Source organism: Punica granatum, chromosome 1 (genome assembly GCF_007655135.1).
Source record: "Punica granatum isolate Tunisia-2019 chromosome 1, ASM765513v2, whole genome shotgun sequence".
Taxonomy (NCBI): Eukaryota; Viridiplantae; Streptophyta; class Magnoliopsida; order Myrtales; family Lythraceae; genus Punica; species Punica granatum.
The window spans coordinates 67,472-92,121 of record NC_045127.1 but is presented as its reverse complement, the minus strand read 5'-3'; the positions used below and the strand labels follow the sequence as shown (position 1 = coordinate 92,121).

The following is a 24,650-nucleotide window of genomic DNA, read 5'->3' as shown; positions in this document are numbered from 1 at the left end:
TCGAAAAATCCTCCATGGGTAGTCTTTGAATTTCATGTGCGTCAATGTCAATTTTTAAAATTCAAGACTAAATTAAGGCCGAAAATTTTTTCTAATTGTGTAAACTTTATCCGTAAATTTTTTCTGAAAACAACGCCAACCTCGGATCATTTTTTTCGACATCCAATTGCAAAGACGAGAATTTTAATTTTTACGCTCGTTAAATTTGAATTTCTAAATCTAAAAAAAGAAGGATAGAAAGGACGGAAAGGATGAGCCGGTCAGGAGCTGGTCGGAAGCCCTGATCGGCCCTTGACCATTACCCATAATTTAAAAAAAAATTGAAAATTGAGGCAACGGTCAACTCCTGACCGTTGCCCCATCCTTCCCCCTGTTTTTTAGTTTTTATTCCTCCCTGCCCTTGGCTCTTCTCTTCTTCCTCCCTTCTTCTTCATTTCTTCTTCTTCCTTTCTGAAAAAAAAACCGATGGAGCCCGAAAACAAAACCTGAAAAAAAAAACCTAACCCGAGCTCCATCGCGACCGCCAGCTCACGGACACTCTCTCTCTTTCTCCTTTCTTTCTTGCGCCCCCCGCCCACCCCCAAGCTGGCCCCTGGCTCTTCTTCCCCTCAACTAACAAAAACCCTAATTCGAAAAAAACCGGGAGGACGCCAAAAAAGGAAAAAAACCCTAGCTGACTCTCCCTCTGGCTCTCGGCCTCCTTCCACCAAAAAAAAAAACCCGAACAAAAAGAAACCAAGCCCGGCTCTCTCAGCTCGAGTTCTCCCAAAAATCCAAAAAAAGAAAACCCTAAGCTCCTCTACACACTCTTTCTCGGATTTTCGGAAAAACCCACAGTTCCCTCAGCTTGGTTTAACCTCAGCTGAAACCGACTCTCAGCTCGAATTCCTCATGCCTCCAGCTCCTTCCTCTTGACTCCCTCCCGAGAAATCCAATAAAACCTCAGCTCGAAGAACGAACTCGCACCCTCAGCTCCTCTCCTTCCGTCTGCCTCTCATTTGAAACTTCAACTCGAAACCTTCGCTTCTCAGAAGATCTCACAGCTCCTCCCCAACACCCCAACTCAGTTCCAGAACGCCTTAGCTCCCCCTCACGCCCTCAGCTCCATCCGAACAGACCCCTCCTGCAAAACAGAAAGCCTTAGCTTATCCTCCCCCTCTGCCCGCTGGCACGTCAACCTGCGACCTTGAGGCCATCTCCAGCGACTACCAGGAACTTAAAGTCGCGACGCCCGAACCACCGGAGCTGCCCAGACCATCTCTATCTGTTTTGTTTTTATATCTAACCGGGTCTGATTGTCTCTGCTGGATCTAAGCAGATACACGCCAGATCAGAGCCACCCTCGACCACCCCTGGTCACCTCTTGGAAGCCCGAAGCATCGTTGTCAGCCTGGAATAGCCGCTCTAGCCGCACGAGCTAGCGAGCTCCCTCCCCAGGCATTTCCATTCCAGTCGGGTCTGGCCAGGCCCGACCGGGTGCCCGATTTTCCCTCCACAGACCCGACTTCCCATGATCTTCCTTTTTCTCCCGAAACCAGGTAGCAGTCCGGCCCAGTAGACCAGCGCGGCCTAGTAGCCCAGGCTGGCCCAGCAATCTAGTGGCCCAGCGTCCCACTCAGCCTAGCTACCCGCTAGTTCGGCCTAGTCCAGCCCAATTCGGCCCAGTCAAGCCCAATCCGGCGATTCCCCAGTAGCCCAACTCGTCCAGAATCCCTTTATTTACAAAACTGCTCCTATTCTTCTCAAACAAGGTAAATTCCCGACTTAATGACATGTTTAGGGCTTCATTTTTGACATGTTTAGGAACTTTTTAAGTTGTCTCAGTTTAGTTCCGGGACTATTTTCTGATCTACCATGAAGTTTAAAATTCTTTTCAATCAAGCCCTAGCCATTTTTACCATTTTCCGATCAATCCCTGAATTTTTCAGAATTTTTCAATCGTCTCAAGGAACTTTTCAAGTTGTTTCAGTTTAGTACCTGGGCATTTTTTACTTTTCAGATCAGCCCCGAATTTTCAAATTCATTTCACAAAAGTCCTGGGATATTTTCAGTGATTTTTACATCGTCCTGAATTTTTCCAAAATTTTCAAATCAGTTTCCTGAAACTTTATCCGAATTTTCAAATCAGTCCATGTTCTTTTAAAATTGTTCAATTCAATCCCTGGACATTTTCTAAAGATATCAAACCCTTTCCTACTTGGATTCTCGACCGAAAATGTATGTGTCCCGTTTAAATTTTTGTTTCAGTAATTACATGTATACAACATGATGATATGTGCTATTTGCATGATTTTCCGCCTCCATGAATCGGTACCGTTTTATCGATTCTTTTAATATTATATTTGTGTATGTTTGTATGTGTTTATCGCGATCATGGCGGCACCGATTGTGTAAAATATGTATGTTTGTCGTGCTTGACTTGATAATGTGCTCTTGATCCGTGATAATGTGCTCTTGATGTGGTAATGTGATTTGGATCCGTGTTTAAACGCTTTATTTTCTCATTTTAATCGAAATCTCACATGAATCAGTTTAATCATGCAAACTAGGCCTAAAATCTAATTTTTAATATCAAGACGGTCGGAAGTTAGAGTTTATCGGGCGGCCCACTAATGGCCATTCCAGCGACTCGAAATCCGTAGACTAAAGCATTCGGTAAATTTCTAATTAACTTAAAATTCTACATACGAGATAATCGGAACGTTAAATTCGGCTAAATTGAATCACTTGACCTCCTTTAAATAAATTGCACTAATCGATTAATAATCTATAATTGCGTTAACAGTCCAAGAACTGTTAGTCGTGCCCTTTTAAAATTCACAATTTCAAAAGCACCGAGATACGTGCCACGTAATCTTGATTTTCCATACACACACATATTTTCCGGTTCAATGGCATGATTACTGGTTCTTGTCTCGCCATCACCCTAGTGTAGGTTTGTGCTTAGAATGGGTCAAAACACAAGAAAACAAATTAATCACAAACTCGGCTTAATTAAACGTGGGCAAATAGTTGAGCAAAGGGTTAGGTTTCAGGTTTTAGGTAAAAACACTCTTACTCTGTAAAAGTCACATTGTCACGATACATAAAAATTTAAAAACAACCTACACATTTGAGACTCGATTACAGACATTGTGTTTGTCGGGTCCACTAAAATAACGTCGAATGCTACATGCCCTCTCTATCACCCCGTTTGTTTGTTTTAGGGTAGGATTTGCATGCCAAGATACCTCAGTTAATAATCGGTTAACTCACGTAAATTCGGCAATAACAAAACTTCATTGTTTGTTTATTTATGCTTATTTGTTACATTTTCGCACTTGATTGTTATGTGGGTCAAGCCTGATCCTTTAGGATACGATTCATACAAGGTCCAACACCCCTAACCGTCGATCACGAGGTTTAATTTCCCAATCACTGAGCGCGCATATTAATTTCAATTTCAATCTTTTCAAACCACACGGTGAGCATGAGTGGAATAATGACCAAATGCGAATCGATCGGAATTCAGTCATTGTAATTTGTATTTTTATTAGAGAGAGCAATGTGAAGGTTTTATGTTGTACATTTATTCATGTAAGAATCTCGGTCGAAGAGTTTCTTCGAATTTATGATGTCAAAACGGGCGAGTCGAGTGCAACCCTAAATCATGCGGTAAATAAATAAAATGGCAAGCCTGGCAAGGTAGAGTACCGAAAGGGCGTGTGGGATATAGGCCCACACGTAATAGAACCCCCGAATTCGGAATTTTCGGTTCCGTACAGACCATTGCCTTAGCATTTAGGTGTACCCGTACCCCTAGGCCCGAGTAACTTGCCGGCCCTCGACCTTCGGGTTGTAAAATGGCAAGTGGTGACTCCTTCTCACGTGCGTTTGTCGCGCGTTCTCAAGAAGATGGACACTCCCAAGCCGCGTTGCATAGGCGCACGCTCACGTGCCCCGACGAAATGAAATTCGGGTGCGCACAGTGATTTTCACCCATAACGAGCAAGGAAAATTAATACATTCACGTGCTTGCACGAACATATATATAGAATGAAGAGCATGAGTCCAGTTTTGATTTCAATCGAGTGACGACGATGAAAATGGCCCCATTGTTCATCCGTGAGAACCCAAATGGATTTTCACCTACTCCTGAAAATGGTGGCTTCATTGGCGACCACCACTGGCGCGGATGAGATTGCTAGTCACCTGATTAGGCGCCAATAACATCGTTCTAGTGATGGTGGTTACTGGCAAGACTATGCCGGCGAATATAAACCAAACCCATTTTTTATTGTTGATTTTAAGTAAAAATTTATTTTTTAATATTTTTTATCGGAATTAGATAGCTTTTTCGTTGATTGAAAAGCCAAGTGCCCATGTGACTCATTTTAGCCTGAAAATTAATCACAATGGGAGTCAAATGTTACCAAATTCTAACGCTATATTAGAATTGAGAGATATGGAAATTTTCGGAAAGGGAGGTATTTGGAGGTCTTTCAAACCTCACTAAATACTTCCCAATACCATAATTTCTAACGCTTCATATTTGAAGGTTTATGAGGTTTTTCATTTTTTTTTGTAAAAAAGATAAATTTGATATTTTGGCCCCTAGTAAATCCAAAATAATTAAATAAATCTTTTATGAGTTAAAATAAGAGTTCCTTCCACCGTTTGATAAATCAATTTTTTTAACTCTGCTATACTTTACTCTACTTATCTTTAATTCAACAACACAATTATTATTTTTCTCTTTTTCTTTAATTTTTTTAACCATTCAATTCAATTTTTAATACTAAATTCTCTTAACTATTTATTACTTTTTTCATAATTCAACACCTTTTTTCATAATTCAACAACACAATTATTACAAATCAATTAAAATCAAAACTCAGCTCTACGGATTTTAAAATCAAACACAACCTCCCTAATGTACTATTTTTTATTTTATTTTAAGGTTAATTGTACTGGTGGTCCAAAAGGTTTCATGAATGTTTCATGTTGGTCCAAAATATTTTTTGGTAACTTGATGGTACATTAAGTTTCAAAACCGTTTCAATGTGGTACATTATGTCATCTCATGCTTCACGCCGTTATATTCCAACTTTTCAAAATATACCCCACATTCTCTCTCTTCCTTCTCGACTTTCTCTCTCTTCTGCAAGTGTTCTCTCTCTCTCTCTCTCTTCATCTCACCTGATCTTCCTCTTCCTCCTCCTTAGTCTTACCGGTTTTTAGATCTTCGGAGATCGGTTCGTGAATGTTTGATTGGATTGACGTCTGCCCAGATCGATCTTGAGGGACTGAACCGGGGACACCGGCCTCTTCTGCTCTGCATCTGCCACCGGCCTCCTCCTACTCGGGCTCTTCGCGCCACTGTCTCCAGATCCTTGGAGGGCTCGTCGATCCCCCTTATCCTTAACCTCCTGTCAATGTCCTCGAAGATTGATGCGCTCCGTTTCGTGGGCTCCAGGAAGAAGTCTGTGGAGTCGTAGAAGCTCTTCCGCTGGCCCAGCCCTGCCCCTCTATACTGCACTTTCGCGGGCTGCTCAACCCTTGCATTCCTCGATTTCGCATCTCCTAATTTCACCCTTTCTCTGATCACATTGCTCGAAGCGATAGACTGTTGTGATCGAGGAGGAGGAAGAGGAAGATCAAGGGGCGGGGTCAGGACGAAGCCTGGGGGTCTTCTAGGAGGTGAGGAAGCGGGAGATGGAGTGGTCGTCGAGGTGGATAATGCCCGATTGGGATCGGGACTGGAGGGCGAGGAGCGTCGCAGTGAGATCATAGTCGGAGTCGGCGGCGATGCGACCGAGGAGGAGGAAGAGGAAGATCATGTGAGATGAAGAGAGAGAGAACTTGCAAAAGAGAGAGAAAGTCGAGAAGGAAGAGAGAGAGAATGTGGGGTACATTTTGAAAATTTTTAAAATTTGGGTCGTTTTGCAATTTTAATAAGTTTGGAGTATAACGGCGTGAAGCATGAGATGACAGAATGTATCACATTAAAACGGTTTTGAAACTTAATGTATCTTCAAGTTACCAAAAAAATATTTTGGACCAACATGAAACTTTTTGGTCCATCGGTGCAATTAACGCTTTATTATTATTATTATTATTATTATTATTATTATTATTATTATTATTTCTAAGTCTAAATATAACTGGGTGTTCCGGGCTTGGGCTCTGTTGCCGCTTCGGAACAGACCAGACTGTTCAAGGGACGGAAGGGGAGAGCGAGCGGCAGTCAAGACTACGGGTTACGCCTTCTCAATCAATCTCAACCCATCAGGTAACCTTCTGGTGTAAATTGAAATTCTCGTGATCACCAGCAACTATTACCCCATCACGGCATCGTACAGCTCCTCTCTCTGATAGATCCATATCATGCTTCATTCCTCCTTCCTACTTTCAGTTGTTTTTGGTTTATCATCGACTGCATATAGATCCTGCTGATCCGGGTTCGCTTGACCTGTCTAATCGCGTCAGATCCTTCTTGCCTGAAGGCCCAGGTTATAGTTTCACCGACTGATCTTTTGGTAACCCTTATCTGTGCTAGTTCATGATTTTGTTTCTCGATTAGCGCAATCGATGATGCTTAATGGTTCCATGTCCCTCAATTTCAAGTGTTCAGTTGTTCCTATACTCCCTGACATTCTGCATCTTGCTTGGAGCAGCGAATTTAGATTGCATCTAAAGCTTACCGCCGTCTATGGTGTTAATCTATGTGCCTCCCTCATAGGTCTGTAATTTCAGCTGTATGTATGGAAATCCCAGCTTTTTGAATAACAGAGTTACAGCTCTTAGATCATTCAGTGGATGATCCTCTGGTTCTTCTGTGTTTTTGAACTTAACTCGGAAATTTGACAATCTGTCTCAATGCTTTTCCATTTCTGGATGATGCTTGTGAAAGGGAGGAGAGGAGAGGAGTAATATCGATAATAACCTCAACAAGTTCCATTTTATTTATTTTTATCTTTTTCCTTCTGTTGTGGGAAGATCCCCCATCCCTCCCATCTCTAGGTAAAGCGTATGGAAATTCTCCCTTGTTCACTGATCCGAGCCACTCTAATAAACCTCTGATAATCCATCGCATTTCAACCTTCTTTTCTTACTCATCACAATTAATCTCCTGCATATCAAATGGTTATTGACTTGATTTCCACGACTGCAAAATTTATAGCTCGTCCAGGCATTTGTAAGACCTGAAGGTTTGGGAGGCATTATCACACCATTTGGCTTGCAGTCTTCTCAGGTCTAGTTTCCAACTATCGGATAGATTTTTGTGAGGGATAGATAAAACTTAAAGCATTACAAGGTATGCATCTTGCCGTCGCTTATGTATTGGATTTTTGAATTGGGGTGATCTATGATTGATATATTACTTGGATGTTATTATCTCCAGGATGTGTGGATTGGATAGTTGGTAGAAACTCATGACAAGCATCTTCATCCCCTTATTCTGAGTCTCCAGTGGGAAGACCAAGGAGGACTTTTGAAGATTCCCCTCTTTTTCTGGATAGGAGAGAGATTTGAAAATTCAGCGACCAAGTTTAGGGGTTGACTTGCCCCAAGGTGGTGAGTACAACCCTTATCCTGTTGTGCGGAGGGTGAATTCCTTCCATACTATGGCCATAGATGACGACATGGAGGTTGGTGCCTTAGGGCCTTATACAGACAGGCCAAGGGTGTTCCCAAGCATGCGCAGTAAACCATATAAGCCATTGGTAAGATTAGCTCCATTCTTCTGGCTTACTATTTTGCTTCTTAGCCTCATAAAAGTCTCATGATTGAATTAGTTGACCGTCTTTTTCTCGAAGTAGGGTGATATTACTCTTTTCTTATCCCTCTGTTGTCAATCTCTGAGCTAACAATGATTAGCAGAGTATGATATTCTCGCATCTATTATCTTTCCCGATCTGCTAAGACTACAACTAACTTTTTGTTCCTATTTAACATAGTGCATTCTTGTCAATGACTAGAGCATAGGTCTATCCCTGTCTCTCATATTGCATTGATTTAGGTATATTAGTATCATATTTTGTGATTGTCCTACAAATATGGTTTTCCCTTTGTTAGAAGTCACAGACCTTCTGGGGTTGGCTATTGGCAATGCTAACTGTTACAGTGTTCTTACAAGTGAGCGGCAAAAATTACTTTGTATTACTATTATCTCACTTACTGTTGTACTGCAACTATGGTGGGTTGACTTACATTTTGGTGCAGATTTTTCGGGTTCTGATGGGAGTAAACATTCGAGTTCTTCTTGTACTCATGCTCTTGGGGCTTGGAGGAATCTTTTACATTGGAGCAAGTACTTCCCCCATCATTGTTTTTGTCTTCTCCGTTTGCATAATTAGTTTCCTTTTGTCCATATATCTCGCAAAATGGGTCCTTGCGAAGGATGAAGGGCCTCCTGAGATGGCGCAGGTATGTTTTCCTTTTTCTGTCAGTAATTTAGTTGCTTCTTCTTTTTCAAACATTTGTCAACTGGACATTTCTTTTGTCTGAATCTTTTCTTATTATTTCTGGCTCTGGTATTTAGTAATACAAATTGTGGAAGCATTCTGGCCCTAGCTTGTGTACAGTGTCACCTGCACAACAATTTAGCAGTGTTCTTCTTGTGGCTATGTTACTATGTTTGATTAGAATAAAATCTATTCATAATAACCGCATAACTGATATTTATCATGGATAGAATTTTACATTCCAACATTTTGTGGATCCACGAAAAGTTATTGAAGATTTAGTGAAATAAGGCCTTTTTGGGTGGATAAACCAGCCAGAAGGTTGTGCTAGTGAGAAATACATTTTGCAGATAATTTTTTAGAATAGTTTGTCAATGGGAATTGTATGTGGACTAGAGCTATTTTTAGTTTGAATATTTTATATGCGTCCATGCTTGAGCTTATTTTTAAAATTTCTGCAGATATCAGATGCAATACGAGATGGAGCTGAAGGGTTCTTCAGAACCCAATATGGGACAATCTCCAAGATGGCACTGCTTCTCGCAGTAGTGATTCTTAGTATATATTTGTTTCGCAGTACGACTCCACAACAAGAATCTTCTGGCCTTGGAAGGTGATTATCTGGCTTACTGGTTGAAGGCTAATGTCTCTTCTTCATTCCTTTATTTTCCCTACTGTGGTAAAAATATTTTTGAGTGGGTTTCTGATGCAGGACAATTTCTGCATATATCACTGTGGCTGCATTTCTTCTAGGCGCTTTATGCTCAGGTATTGCAGGTTATATTGGAATGTGGGTTTCTGTTCGTGCAAATGTTCGAGTCTCTAGTGCTGCAAGAAGATCTGCAAGAGAGGCATTGCAGGTTAGCATCATTTGGCATGTTCATGCATCTTCATTTTTTGCTGTAAGATTCCTGATTTAGTTGTTATTGGCTTGTATTATGTATATAATTATAGGTAGCTGTCCGTGCTGGTGGATTCTCTGCCATGGTGGTGGTTGGCATGGCTGTCATTGGAATAGCCATTCTTTATGCATCATTTTATGTTTGGTTGGGAGTGGATTTGCCAGGCTCGATGAAGGTTACTGAATGTATGTTCCAAAATACTTTTTGACACTTTTTTGTAGGAAGAATATTTCATCAAAGCCAGGATTTTGTGCTTTTCTAATATGATTTTATGGAATGGGCAAGTATGGTATTTACGAACATCGCATTGGTAACTATGGATAATGATTCCTTCCCGTTTCATTTTGGAGACTGCCATTTAATTATAATTATTTTCGTCCCACTTCACTACTTATCTGTGTTTGTTGTGGGAAAGGCACATGAATTAGGAGGTCGAGTGCATAAAGTTTTATTAAGAATCCTGGTTTTCTGATCTTCATTATTGAGTCATTCGATGCTCATGTTCTACTGATTGTATTGTCCCTTTCCATCTTTTCTATTGTTGGAAAATAACAAGTCTAAGGTTTGCACCTACATGTTCTCATTTCAGTGCCACTTCTGCTTGTTGGATATGGTTTTGGAGCTTCATTTGTTGCCCTGTTTGCTCAGCTCGGTGGTGGAATATATACAAAGGCAGCTGATGTTGGTGCTGATCTCGTGGGAAAAGTCGAGCAGGGTATACCTGAAGATGATCCTCGCAATCCTGCTGTTATTGCAGATCTGGTAACTCATCAGTTAAAATAACTTTTCATACTTTATTATGTACATGTACTTCTGCTGCAAGAGCACTTGATAAATTTGGAGCTTCGAATTTTGAACCTTATTTGTGTAGTTAATTGAATATGTGGTTGTTAGCGCATATTGCCGGATGAGTATGCAGTTGTACTTCCAGCAGAATCTTATGTGTCCACTGATCCTCTTAAAATTATTTTACCAACTTACTAGTTCAAATTAAAATGATGAGTGCTCTCAATTTCTTGCTCATTGAATTTCTTTTGCTGTGTTCTCTATATTGTTATGCACCAACTAAATTGTTACAATGGTATAGGTCGGAGACAATGTGGGTGATTGTGCAGCCAGAGGTGCCGACCTTTTTGAGAGCATAGCAGCTGAAATTATTAGTGCCATGATACTGGGAGGAACAATGGCCCAGAGATGTAAAATTGAAGGCAAGTAGTTTACCAATGTTAAAGGGCTTGCTCCCCTCATGTGCCTTTTGTATCTTCTAAATTTCTAATTTTTAAAGGGGAAAAAAAGGAAGAAGAATTTGGTAATCGATGTGTACATCTGCATATTGGATTTTCTTTGTTCCCCTCAATTCTTGTATAACAACGGCAGCTCTATATGATAATATGGTTTTTCCTGGTTTATTCAGACCCTTTCTACCATTCTGAAAGAAATATTATTAGGTTGGATTTCTTGCCGAATATATGGCTGGCTTAGTCCGTGGTTTTAAAAGTTTTTATTAGTCAAAAACTGGGCACAGTTTTGTTGAAAATGGAGTAATATCTGGTATTGAGGGACTAACGCACTGGTATGCTGCCATGCAGATCCATCTGGCTTCATCTTGTTTCCTCTTGTTGTTCACTCTTTTGATCTAGTGGTATCTTCAGTTGGGGTGCTTTCAATCAGGGGAACAAGAGACTCTGGTGCGAAGGGTGCTGTTGAGGATCCAATGGCAGTTTTGCAGAAAGGATATTCTGTCACTATAGTTTTGGCTGTGATTACTTTTGGTGCGGTAATACTCCATCCTCCATTGCCCTTATTAAGTGATTTTTTTAAATGATGATTGATGAGTCTCTATGGATGAACTTCTCTTTCGAGACAGATGGCTGATCCTCATCCTCATCCATTTCCATTGTGATCTTAGGTTATGATATTTTTCTAGATAATGATTGGCATTGACTAAGTAAGGCTGATTTATTGTTGTTCTTGCTCTGACAGTCTACGAGGTGGATGCTTTACACTGAACAAGCGCCTTCTGCATGGTTGAACTTTGCATTATGTGGGTTGGTCGGTATAATCACAGCGTATGTATTTGTCTGGATCACAAAGTACTACACTGACTACAAACATGAGCCAGTACGGACATTAGCCCTCTCTAGCTCCACTGGGCATGGAACCAACATAATAGCAGGGGTTAGCTTGGGCCTGGAGTCAACTGCCCTTCCTGTACTAGTCATAAGCGTGTCTATAATTTCCGCTTTCTGGTTGGGTCACACTTCGGGCCTGGTGGATGAGACTGGAAACCCAACAGGTGGGCTCTTTGGAACAGCTGTAGCGACAATGGGAATGCTCAGCACGGCTGCGTACATTCTCACGATGGATATGTTTGGTCCAATTGCTGATAATGCTGGTGGAATTGTGGAGATGAGTCAACAGGTAATGCTCTCGATATATTTTTGTATAGGCCATTAACCTGTGAGAACATGATAGAAGAAAAGTTAATTTATGTGCATGCTGCGCACATTCTTTAATATGACTCTTGTGGATATATGCATGTGCTATATGCAGCCAGAAAGTGTTAGGGAGATCACCGATGTTCTAGATGCGGTGGGCAACACAACAAAAGCTACCACAAAAGGCTTTGCCATTGGTTCTGCTGCTCTTGCATCTTTCCTTCTATTTAGTGCCTACATGGATGAGGTGGCTACCTTTGCCCATGAACCATTTAAACAGGTTGAGTTTGAACTACCAGAAAAGAAGTCAGCTGCATCTCTCTTGCAGCTCGTAGCTTCTGGGACTTTCTTATGTATTTTTTTCCCCCCCTTTCCCAATATCCATCCAGGTTGATATTGCAATACCAGAAGTCTTCATTGGAGGGTTGCTAGGTTCCATGCTCATTTTTTTATTTAGTGCATGGGCCTGCTCCGCAGTTGGCCGAACTGCACAAGAAGTCGTCACTGAAGTAAGAAGACAGTTCATTGAAAGACCTGGCATAATGGTGAGCCGCAATAAATACATGATGTACATTGTTTTCATTTTGTATTCCTGGGTAACTGTTTTTCTTTCGTGCTGAATATGTGACGTGCCCTCCTTTACTTTGGTACAGGACTACAAGGAGAAACCCGATTATGGTCGTTGTGTTGCCATTGTAGCATCTGCGTCGTTGAGGGAGATGATCAAGCCGGGTGCTTTGGCTATTGTGTCCCCTGTAGCCATTGGTTGGCCACCATCTTATTCTTATTTTGCAACTAACTTTTCCTCTGGACAGCTTTTTTTTTTTTTTTTTTTTCTGAGAGTCAATTCAATTCAACCAATCAGAAACGTGTGCTTTCTGTTCTTGAAGAAATTGATAATGTGTTATGTGGAGCAGGTGTCCTCTTCAGGATATTGGGATATTACACTGGGCATCCTCTGCTCGGGGCTAAAGTGGTGGCTTCCATGTTGATGTTTGCGACAGTATCTGGTATCCTCATGGCTCTGTTCCTGAACACAGCTGGCGGTGCCTGGGACAATGCAAAGAAATACATTGAGACGGGTGCACTTGGAGGCAAGGGTAGCGAGAGTCACAAAGCAGCGATTACCGGAGACACGTAAGTTTGTGGTCTGTAGTTAGAGGGTGAATCTTGCATCTCTTGGAATATACGGGGCCTTGTGAAATTGATTTTGGTCATTGTGTGTGTTGTGAAATTGATTTTGGTCATTGTTTGTGTTGTTGGCAGTGTTGGGGACCCCTTCAAAGACACGGCTGGACCGTCCCTTCATGTGTTAATAAAGTTGCTTGCGACAATCACGCTCGTCATGGCTCCGGTCTTTCTATAGAGAAAGAGTGGGAGGAGAGAGAGGGGGGGATCGGAAGAGAGGATTTCGGATGATTCTATGCTTGGTTCACATAATGAGATGGCCTGTTTTTAGGAACTTGTAACCTCCTTGCTGACAGGACAAAAGAATTACACCATAGGAAATTATTACTTTACAAAATCTTTTCGGTGTATTATATATCATCTTAAAAAATCTAGGACGCCTTCTTTTTATTTATTTATTTTAAATTAGAATAATTATATACTGAGTTGGATCTCAAGAGTGGGCGCTGTTCAATTCTGTTAGAGTTGCGGATTGGACTAATAAGAATGAATGAATTAGGTTTAATTGGACTTGATGCAGGTTTTGAATGACTAGAGGAATGGCTGTTTTCTTTTAATTCTGGCACTACTTAGCAGAGCTCCATATGATGTCTGAACTCTGGAGTCCTATATAGGCATGGTGTTTGGTGAGATGAGACATCGCAAAAGAAGAGAGATCATCACTCCATTTTCCTCGGGGAACAGTGGTAATTATAACCGGATTCTATGTTATTATTGCCGACCGGGTTGTTGAATCCTTAGTACTGTACATATGATCTCATCTCATCTGATAAATATATAAATATTGGGCCTTAGAATGGATGAATGTGAATTGAAGTTGGTGGGTGCTCTTGAATATTTCAGTTGGGGCTTTTCAGTCCATCTGTCTGTTATATTCGGGCCGAAGTCCACCCAACAGAAAAAAAAGAAAAAGACATGACTCTGCCCCTGAAGAAACGTGCGGCCCTTCCCAGTTGGATTTTTTTTCTTTAAAAAAAAAAACACAAATCCTTCTGTGCTAATCTAATTTTCCTTATTCATCATATCATCATATTATGAACTAAAGGATAAATAAATCATTACTCAGCAAAAAAAAAGAAAAAGGAAGGATAAATAAATCATCATGTCTTTCATTCATTATAAAAGCAGTGGGTGGGTGTTTGGTTTAGGGTTTCGCCCCCGCAGAGGTGCGAAGTGGAAACGTCAGTTTCTTTATTTCCCAATCCATAGCTGCCGTCTTTCGCTCCGCCGCCGCCGCCATCCCCACCGCTGCCTCGATAATAAAGGAAAACCAAATTCCCGAAGAAGATGGAGCAGCCGCCAAAACCCATGAGCAGCAGCAGCACATTTATTGAGGACCAGAGGATGAAGAAAGGGAAAAAGAGGCTCCCAACCCCACAGGAGCTGATATCCCACTATGAGGCGCAGGGCATGGACTCCCAGCAGGCTTCCATCAAGGTCATTGAGGACCTCCAGAGGATGCTGTTCCGCGTTAGCAGCAGCAGCGGCTCCTTTAGGAAGGACAAGCTCCTCTTCCAGCAGGTTTCCCGCAAGATGGACTCTGCCATCAGCCGCCTCGCAATCCTTGAGATGAAGCTCGATTCCAAGCCCAGTTATCCTGCAGCCATTGCCATGGGGATCGCCTCGGGTGCGGCTCTCAAGGGGATTGAAAGCGTGTTGCCCCACGCGATGAATGCCTTTGGCCAGATTTGGAGTGCTGTTGGAAGCATCAACAAGCAACAGTAGCAGTAGCACCATTTGTGTGTGTGTGTGTTTTTCTTTTTTCTTTTTGTATATCTCAGTTTTTAATCCCAATGGAATTTGGAACTGATTGTTTCTCCCTTTGACTATATATATATATATATATATATATATATAGTGGTGAAGGGTTTAGGGTGTGTTTGTTTTCCAAATAATGTTTAACTCAACTTCACTTATCTTCAATTCAAAATTACAATCAGTATTTTTTTTATTTTTAAAATTTTTTTAACCATTCAATTCAATTTTTAATATTAAATTCTCTCAACTATTTATTACTTTTTCACAATTCAACAACACAATCATTACTTAATCATTACTTTCTCTCAATTATTTATTATTTTTTCACACTTTTTCTCATAATTCAACGATACAATCATTACAAACCAATTAAAACCAAAACTCAACTCAACTCTAAATCCAAACGCACTCTTAATCTCCATCCCCCTGTAAAATACAGAGCTGCCTGTGCATGTTCCTTTCCTTCTTCAAGCGAAAAATCCAGAGAAGTTGAGCATATGTAGCTGGCTGCAGCCAAAAAATGAATTCCAAAGAAGGTGTAACAAGAAAAGCATGGGGGAGTTATCAGTAAGATGTTCACTCTGTAAAATTATTATTATTATTGGCAAGTAAATTATTACCAGTAAGATGTTCACTTCCTTCCGTTCTTTCTGACACAAGCACAAGCACAAGTAGTTTTTTTTCCCCTTCTTCCTGTCTCCTATTATTCTATGTTCTGCTTCTGAGTCAAATGAGCGTCTTTAATGGCATATTACATTAATGAAGCAAATCCAATAATCAGGAAATCAGATCTAAGCCGGTGTTCATTATGGTTCGGTTGGTTCGAAACTCTAAACGTAAATCATCCTATCTGGCAATTTGGTCTATTATGGGGCCCACATATTTTTTACACGTTAGCTTTTCTTAACATAAAAGGGTAAATTGCACAGATAATTCAAAATGTTTTACAAATGTTTCATGATGGTCCAAAAAGTTTTTTTCGCTACATGATGGTACAAAATGTTTCAAAGTTGTTTCACGATGGTACAAACCGTCAACTCGAGCTGACGCCGTTAACATTTTGCTGACGTGGCGCGTCCTATGTGTCAATTTTGTTACGTAGAACCAATCATAGTGCGCCACGTCATTTAAGACAAAATAAAATTTTAAAAAGTCCAAAAAAATACAAAAAATAATTTAAAAAATACAAAAAAAAGAGAAAAAATTTTGAAAAAAAAAAAAATATTTTAAAATTTTGAAAATTATTTTAAATTTTTTTTAAAATATAAAAATATACAAAAATATACAAAAAAAAAGAGTAAAAATTTAGAAAAAAAAAAAAAATTATTTTAAAATTTTGAAAATTTTGAAAATTATTTTGAAATTTTTTAATTATTTTGATATTTTTAAAAAAATTTAAATAATTTTTTTTTTATTTTCAAAAAAAATTTTTTTCTTTAAAATTAAAGAGGAAAAGATTTTTTTTTTTAAAATTATTTTTTCCCTTTAAAATTCTTTTTTCCCTTTTTTTTCTTTTTTTTTTTTTTTTTAAAATTCTTTTAAAAGTTTTTAAAATTTAAAATTATTTTTAAAATTTTTTTAAAATTTTTAGAATTTTTTTTTCGGCCGTCAGCAAGGAGGTGACACGTAGTAGCCACGTCAGCGTCGACTTGACGGTGTCAAGCTCAAGTTGACGGTTTGTACCATCATAAAACAACTTTGAAACATTTTGTACTATCATGTAGCGAAAAAAACTTTTTGGACCATCATGAAACATTTGTAAAACATTTTGTACCACCGGTGCAATTTACCCAACATAAAAAGTTAAAAAAGGACAATAATAGAATATAAATCAAACATGTAGGGTTGAAACCAGTGTTATCAGAACCGGACCAGATGATGAATCGGAAGAGGTATGAGTTTACGGATTTATGGGTCCAACCGGGTTTCGATAGGTTGGACGGCATGTTTAATTAAAATAAAATAAATAATTAAAAAATTATGATAATTTTAAAAAATAGCCACCCCAATTGCACACCCCAATCACCGTTATTCTTCTTCCTCATATTCTTCCCAAGGGTCTGAAGCCTTTGAGCTTCGGAATCGGCCTCTGAGCCTTGAAGCTTCGATTGAAGCCTCCAAGCCTCAAAATCGAAGCACAAAGCCTTCATCGAAGGCTTTACGCTTTGATTCGAGGCAGCGAGGAGCCTTCACCGTCATTCTTCTTCCTCCTCTTCTCCCCAGGGCTCAGATTGAAGCCTCCAAGCTTCGAAATCGGCCTCTGAGCCTCGAAATCGAAGCACAAAGCCTTCGATAAAGGCTCTACGTTTTGATTCGAGGCAGCGAGGAGCCCTCACCCTCATTCTTCTTCCTCCTCTTCTCTCCAAGGCTCAGATTGAAGCCTCCGAGCTTCAAAATCGGCCTCTGAGCCTTGAAGCTTCGATTGAAGCCTTTGAGCCTTGAAATCAAAGCACAAAGCCTTCGATGAAGGCTTTACGCTTTGATTCGAGGAATCGAGGCTTCGGTTAAAGCCTCTATGCTTTGATCTCGAAGCTCTGAGTTTTCGTTCGAAGCTTCGTGCCTCGATTGGAAAGGGGTGACAAAGAAAAAGAAAACATTAGGGCGTTGCGTGAGAAGAACATCGACAACAGTGGCAGACGATGGTGGCGGGTGGTTGTCGGCGGTGACGGCTGTGTCTGCTGGCGATGTGTGCAGGTGATGGTGAACGGTGAAAGGTGAAGAGGGGGGATGAAGATAAGGGCATATTCGGGATTTAGGATCATCAACATAAAACCCATAGAACCAGCCGGTTCAATGAAATTTTGTTTAAAAATCGACCGGTTCAATGAGGCTGCCGGTTCAAATATGCAATTTGGATTTTTAAACAAACCGGACCGGACATGGTGCCGATTTTGGTTCGACCGGTCAAACTGGCCGGTCCAGTCCGGTTCTGATAACAATGGTTGAAACAGAAAAGGGAACAAAGGAATATGATAAAAAAAGGATTAAAATAAAAAAGTAATAAAAGGTAGAGGGCTAAATCTATATTTTTCCCTAACGATAATAACTATGATTAAGATCACAGATAAGGAGTGCATGGGGAGATACTATAACATAAAAAAAAAGTTTTCTTTCTTTTCTTGCATATTTAGTCATTACTACCGTATTTCTTTAGGAGTTTTCTCATATTTTCTTTCGAGCTTATTGATTTATACCAGCCCGAATTGATGCATAAGCTTTTGCCTTGGCACAAAAATAAGGGTTTACCAATAAAAAGAGAACCTTTTTCAATCGCTATAATGCCGCGGGCAACTTATTTAGTCTATATATATACTAGACACATATCTATACTACGCACAAACCGTCATAAATTTCCGTGCAACGAATGAACTAACGTAACTTTTTCTCATTTTCAAAATAATAGAAAAGCACGATTATTTTTCTTAATTTTCTAATTTTTAAGTAGATTTTTCATGACAAAGGATTTTTTATTAATTAAACTACTAATAAATAAAATCAATTTGAAATGAAAAGGGTGAAATGCATAGAGTAAATGGGCCAAAGAATCGGCAGTCTTGAGGAAGAGAGAGGGAAAGGAGAGAGAAAAGACAGAATGATGTAGTAGTGGGTAATAAAAAAAGTTTGAATGAATTGACATATTCTCAATTTTCTCTTAATCTAGTAGTTCTTAATTTTCAATATTATTTTTGTTATGGATATGTGATTTCGGTTGAATCAACATGCGATCCTCGTGCTCACGAATAACTTGAAAAAGGGAAAGATTGGGATAGTGGCTCGATTTTCCTCTTTGACGTTCAAGTCAACCAGGGTTCCCACGAGAGCAATAGTACGTAAATTGTAGACAATGAACGTATATTTATATTTATACATGATCGTGAAGATATTTGTTACTTTATTTTAATGCGATTCTCAGTATATTAATAAGATATTACATCCCGACTAACAGGGAAAGCTATCTGACCCACCTTCAATACCGACCCAAGTAACTAGCATGCTTCGCTGGGCCCTCGGTGAGCTTCGTGAGCCCAGCGGGGCTTCGCCCCTTCATGGGCTTCGGAGGCCCTTATGGGTGTTGGGCCCAGAACTCGATTCCTAACACTGACCCCTACTCGGGCACGTGCTTCGCGAGTGCACAAGGATGAGATCGCCATGCATCGCAGTCTGGTTTGCGGGCCATACCCCACAACAAACATAAAGCCATCACGCCTTTACTGTCGGATTGAGTTCATCTCGCCGTCCGATCAGAGGTTGATCTGCGTCATGAGCAGTGATGCCCTCTAGCCGCCGGATCAAAACTAAGATAGAAATCCTCAGCCATTTGATCACGTGATGCTTCGGCTTCGCGATTGTTGGAGAAGTAATAATGATAACCGCTGCACTCACGTCGCCCTAACTGAGTGGACCTTCCAGCTTCTAAAGCCTATAAATATCACCATTTCCAACACTGCCTTTCCACCCACAATCAAACGCTAAGCTCTCTTAATTTGCTCTTTCTCCTCTCTCTTTATCTTTACAGTGATCATCACCTCTTCCTCAACCTCCCCTTTTTTATCAGCCCCAATGGCCAAGAACAACCCCTTTAGGAACACCGGCAACGCCCCCACCAGCATCGATGTTGCAGGGACCTCCTTGTTCAGGGGCAGAAATATGAAAGTCTTTGAGGTCAACCTGATCTATAAAGAAGAGTTCGTGAGGGCAGTCATCGAGGGTTTCATCTTTGATGCCAAAGGCCCCTGGTTCCCCAAGCCTCATGAGAAGCCAAACCAAGCTGGACATACCAAATCTTGCTGGGTTCCGCTTTCCGCTCCACTAAGATGTGGTGGACATATGCAAGGCGTACATGATCGCCCCATCCAACTCTCTTCCAACGAGTGGACAATTTGATTATACTTCTACCTCAACTGCAAATTGTAGAGGATGAATTACTCACTAAAAGTGTTCTGTCACTTCTATCGACTCCAGCAGAACCCCTATGACTATGAGGGGGAATCTTTCCTTACCACTTGTTAGTTTGGGGTTAAGGTCTGCAGTGAATTCAAGCGGACCAACGCGAACTGGAGGAAGAAATGGTTATTCATCCGGCTCCTTAAGCCCTAGAGCGGGAATGGGGCTTGAGTTTGGCATGAACCCATCTCTAATGACAGCAAGGCTCCAAAGCTAACCTATGTCTTGGAGACTTCACTGGTCACTGCTATCGTTCTCGACATCGCTCCCGCGACGAGCGATGAATAGCAGAAGCCTCGCCTCCTCTCCATAAAAAACACTGTCACTGTGGAGGGCATTCGAGCAGCTCAACTTATCATCCCGTGTTAATGAGTTGTAACCTGGGTACGTACTAGCACTCATCTTTTATCTTTCACATAGGTCGCTTGTCCTCTATCACACACTTATTGCAACGCTTCCAGGGCAAGATGGGGATGCCAAACCAACTCCTAACTTCCGCTCTCACTCCCCCTCTCGCTTCTCGCCTCCCTCTCAGCGAAGCACTATCGCGAAGAGGTCGAGGAATATGGAGCCCCTGTGAAGAGGGAGCCTAGGCCCCATCGCACTACTATTGTGATTCGGGATGACACTCCTCCATAACAAGACCAGGAGGAGGAAGAAGAGGAAAAAGCTCCGCTCTAGCAGTGAAACAAGAAGGGGAAGACCCCCATCATCAACCGTCCTACAGAGGCGGAGAATGCGATGGAGACAACTCTACTACTGGAGAGCCACCCGTCTTGAAGCAACAACAACAGTAGCTCCGATAGCAACAATAAGAGCAACTACCACTTCACCAACCCCTTATTTATGCCCCTTCCTAGAATGTGACTAGGAGCTCTTCAGTCGTGGACCAGGGGATTGATGCATAACTGGTGGAGTTTTGCTACCTTCCTCGCGATGACTAGATGCGCGAGGACACCTCGCACTTCACAAATAAGGAGCTGCTGGATATTGACCTTCGCAATGAGCACTGCGTAAACCCTACTCACTTTACTTTATTTATGTCTTATACATTATCCACGCTACTCTTCCCTACAAAAATTAACCCCTTCTATTTTTATCTGCGTGGACTCTCCAACAGCGTTACGATGCTTATCAGGGTTGGCTGCAAGCCCGTAAGGAGGCAAGAACTTCGTCCTCCCAACTAAAGGAGGCCCTTGAGCAGAAGGAGCATTAAAAGATGAAATTTAAGGTGGAGAAAGCGAAGGGAAATGAGCGCGAGGCGAAGCTCCGCTCAAAAAAAGGAGAGCCTTGACGCCCTCCAAAACTAGATTGTCCAACTCAAGAAGGAGCTAGACAATCAAGGGAGCGACGAGGAGAAAAATCTAAGTCTTCACTTAGATTTTGTCAAGGCTGCAGTGGAGCAACGTCAAGCGCTCATCCAAAGGGTTGATGAGGGGAAGATAGAAGCGAGGGTCGAGGTGATGGCAGGCTACAAGCGTAGTGTCGAAGTCTAGGACTTGGTGGAGGAGAACAACAGCTGGGCCGTCATGGAGTTCGCTAACGCATATATGGGGAGATCAAAGAAAAGAACTCTAAGGTCAAGGTCCGCGAATATGAGACTTTCCAAGTAATTTATGCATTCTTGGACTCTAACAGTGTTTCAGCCTCCCCTCCTCACCAGACTGGTTCCCTAAGGCTATAATCTGGCGAGGCTCAAGGGCTTCATGAGGCCTCCACAGGAACTGAGCCGCTAACTCCCCCAATGCTTCTCACGGTTCTTGATGACTCCCACACGCCCTCTGTTCCTTCCACTTGCGAGGCAGGACTTCACGATCGTGTCATCACATATGCTTCAACATTCCGCCTTAATTGCTCCGTGAACATCCTGTTGATCGACCTCTGGTATGTAACGCCTGCATTCTTCAGGCCAAAAGGCATGAGCTGTAACAGTACACCCTATTATCTGTAAAGAACGTTGTGTGCTCCTCATTTGTGGGGTTCATCTTGATCTGATTGTACCCATAGTAGGCGTTCATGAAGCTCGAGAGCTGGTTGTCTGCTGTCGAATCTACCAGTAAGTTAATACGTGGCAGAGGATATGCATCCTTTGGACATGCTTTGTTCAAATCTATGAACTCTAGGCACCTCTTCCCTTTCCCATTGCTTTTCTTCACCATTACTGTGTTAGCCACCCAAGTCTAGAACTTGACTTCGCAAACGAAGTGTGGTGCCTTTAGTTAGTAGGGGTCTCTTCTTTTGGACTACGGGCCTTATCCCCTCCCTGATGCTTGGTCAATAAGTAATCACACCCGAGTCAATTCTCGACATGTCAGGCTTCCCAATCGAAGACATCTAGGTTCTGTCTCAAGAAGTCCACAATCTGCCCCTTGGTTTCCGAGGAAAGCAAGGACCTAACTTTCAATTTCTTGGCCTAAGCACTCACTATCATGTCCTTAAGTTCTTCCACCGGCACAGGACGTCTAGCCTCCTCTCGCGGATCAAAGTCTAACGCCGTGGTTTCTTATGCCTTTTTCCTCCCCTTCAAGGAGTTCACACAATTCTATGCAACTACCTGATCTCCACATGTCCCCCCTACACCATTACTTGTAGGAAACTTCAACTTCAAATGAAACGTGGAGGGTACAACCCTTATGCCATTTAGCGTTGGTCTCCCGATAATAGCATTATAGGCAGAGGGCAAGTTCATAGCCAAAAAGCTAACCATCCTATGTACCCTACGATGCTTCTTCCTAAATGACACAGGCAAATCAATCACCCCTATAGGAACAATTACACTTCCGATAAAGCTAAAAAGCAGGGGTGTTTAATTGCCTTATTTTTTCCTATAGGAGCTACATATGAACAAAGGCCTAGTGAAATAGGATGTCAGCGGAGCTTTCAGTATCCTCTTCACATCAAACAAACTAATACTTTCGGTGATAACTAGGGGTGATCGGTTCCGGGTACCCTGTATTTTTCACGATACTCGAACCCTACCCTGTAAGGAATAGGTTTTAAGATTTTGGAACTGAATCCTACCCTGTTGAATCTTGGAATCGGAACCTACCCGGAACCTGTATTATACTACAAGTTCCGAGTACCCTGTTGGAACCTATAAATTTTTTTCTCTTACTAAATAAAACTGAAAATGTCACATACATAATCAGTAATCACGCCAAATAGAATATCAACAAAATTTAGATTAATTCAAAAAAAAAATCTCATCAATCCATCGACAAAATTAAATATCCATATTACGGTCTCACACCTCTGTTTTAATTCATTAGAGGATACAATAACTTTACTCTTTTCTCTTTTTTTTAATAAATAACTGGTTCTGAGTACCCTGTAGGCAGGAACTGGAACCGAAATCGGAACCGATTTTCACCGATTCCTGATTTTAATACCCATAGCCTATCCTATTTTCAATACGAGCTACCCGGATCCTACCCTAACGGTAGGTTCTGACCGGTTCCGGGTATACCCGGTACCCGTGCACACCCCTAGTGATAACCAACGCATCATCATGTGGATACCAGACATGCTCCGCGTTAAGTTCCATAAACGTCAGCGATACTTCCTCATTCTCCCCTAGCCGGACATGCTTCCTCGTGGTGTCCACGGACATGGCTTGCCTCGCGTAAGCTTTTCTAGCACTACTGAGGATTTGCCCGAAGCTTTCCCTCCGGTAATCACATCGATCACCCCTCCGTGGGGAGTACTTTCACGTCTGACACTTCGCTCTCTGTCGTTTCGATCACCCCTTCACTCCTCTCAGCGATATGGATGGTATCCACCCCTTGACCTCTCAACTCCTTTATCCAAACCTTTGCACTTTGCAGGCAGAGACATCCTAGGAGACGCGGCGGGCTTCTCTCTTATCCCTTCCAAAGTTTTCTCCCTTCTTGGGGGGAAGAGGTGGCTTTAGTAGCCTCTCTATCTCGTTCAATACTAGGGACTGTGGAGCTGTCAGAAGGATGAATGAATCTCTCGACAAACCTTGTCTTCGCTCTTCTTTGGGTAGCTCCTTTCGTTTCTCCCTAAACTTTTCCTTCGCCTTTTTATCTGGCGCTAAGGCTTCCTCCAACATCATAAACCTTTTAGCCCTTGATGCCAGGTCAACGAGATCTACCATTGGTGTGATTATGAGGTCTTTCTTCAGGTCCACATACCTCAGACCCCTCTGGAAGGTGGAAATCGTCTAGCGAGGAGTGATCTCATGTACCTCCGCGATGACCTCGAAATATCTGTCATACCAAGCGCGGAGCATCTCTCTATCTCACTACTCCATTCTGAACAAATAGTTCACATCCTTCTTGATCCTCTGCGTCCTTATGAACCTCTGAACAAACGCATCATGCAGCTACTCTAAGCTTTTGATGGACCCAGTCGGGAGCGAATTGAACAACTTTATGGCATTCCCAGACAACGTGACTAGGAACAGGAGGCACTTGATATTCTCATCCATTGTCCTCCCCAGCAGGGACGTAACATGCCTTCAAACGTGGTCATGGGGGTCCGTCTTACCACCATATGCAATGATCTGAGGGAAGGAAAATTAGGGCGGCAGCTGAGTGTTTTGGATCTCCGTAGATAGAGAGAGGGCAACATTGGAGTTGATCACGGGGACCCCCATCCTTTTCCTCTCCATCTCTGTGAAGCGTTCCTCAATCATCTTATTGACCTCCTCTAGTGTCAGCGGGGTCAGTGGCGTCGTCATGGCCGAAAATAGCTTCGTAGGCTGGAAAGCACTCTTCTCCTTCAACACCGTCTTTTGCTTCTCAGGAGACTCCGAATATTCCGAGCAGACCGAGCCTGTAGGACGATTAGGAGCATCCTCCTCTAACCCTCTCATCTCATCCATGATCATCTTGGCCATAACATCCTCCTGACATTTGATCATGGCCCGGACTACTGCTCTAAGAGCCTCGGGAAGGCTATTGATATGCTCATCGTGATCAGGAGCCTGAGGAGAATTGTTGTTTTGATGA

At 41.8% G+C, this 24,650-nt stretch overlaps 2 protein-coding genes across 10 annotated transcripts; both read left to right on the top strand.

Annotated features, from left to right (window-relative positions):
* Positions 1-6,143: 6,143 nt before the first annotated feature.
* Positions 6,144-13,490, top strand: LOC116201763 (pyrophosphate-energized membrane proton pump 3). 9 transcript variants are annotated; one of them, XM_031533201.1, is made up of 18 exons: positions 6,158-6,271; positions 6,395-6,491; positions 7,226-7,297; positions 7,385-7,706; positions 8,059-8,118; positions 8,206-8,409; positions 8,909-9,060; positions 9,160-9,307; positions 9,402-9,534; positions 9,939-10,111; positions 10,437-10,557; positions 10,939-11,126; positions 11,333-11,770; positions 11,903-12,067; positions 12,177-12,332; positions 12,441-12,552; positions 12,705-12,924; positions 13,054-13,490. In XM_031533201.1, the coding sequence occupies exons 4-18, from the start codon at positions 7,608-7,610 to the stop codon at positions 13,151-13,153; spliced, it is 2,469 nt and encodes an 822-aa protein (XP_031389061.1). In that variant the 5' UTR covers positions 6,158-6,271; positions 6,395-6,491; positions 7,226-7,297; positions 7,385-7,607; the 3' UTR covers positions 13,154-13,490. The 9 variants fall into 9 exon arrangements, with proteins under 9 accessions (XP_031389023.1, XP_031389077.1, XP_031389061.1 ...); XM_031533179.1 differs by having other exon boundaries at positions 7,163-7,297; XM_031533163.1 differs by lacking the exon at positions 6,395-6,491 and having other exon boundaries at positions 6,144-6,271; positions 7,163-7,297.
* Positions 13,491-13,952: 462 nt separating this feature from the next.
* LOC116201812 lies at positions 13,953-14,792 on the top strand. Its single transcript, XM_031533234.1, has one exon. The coding sequence runs from the start codon at positions 14,263-14,265 to the stop codon at positions 14,698-14,700; it is 438 nt and encodes a 145-aa protein (XP_031389094.1). The 5' UTR covers positions 13,953-14,262; the 3' UTR covers positions 14,701-14,792.
* The last annotated feature ends 9,858 nt before the right edge of the window (positions 14,793-24,650 follow it).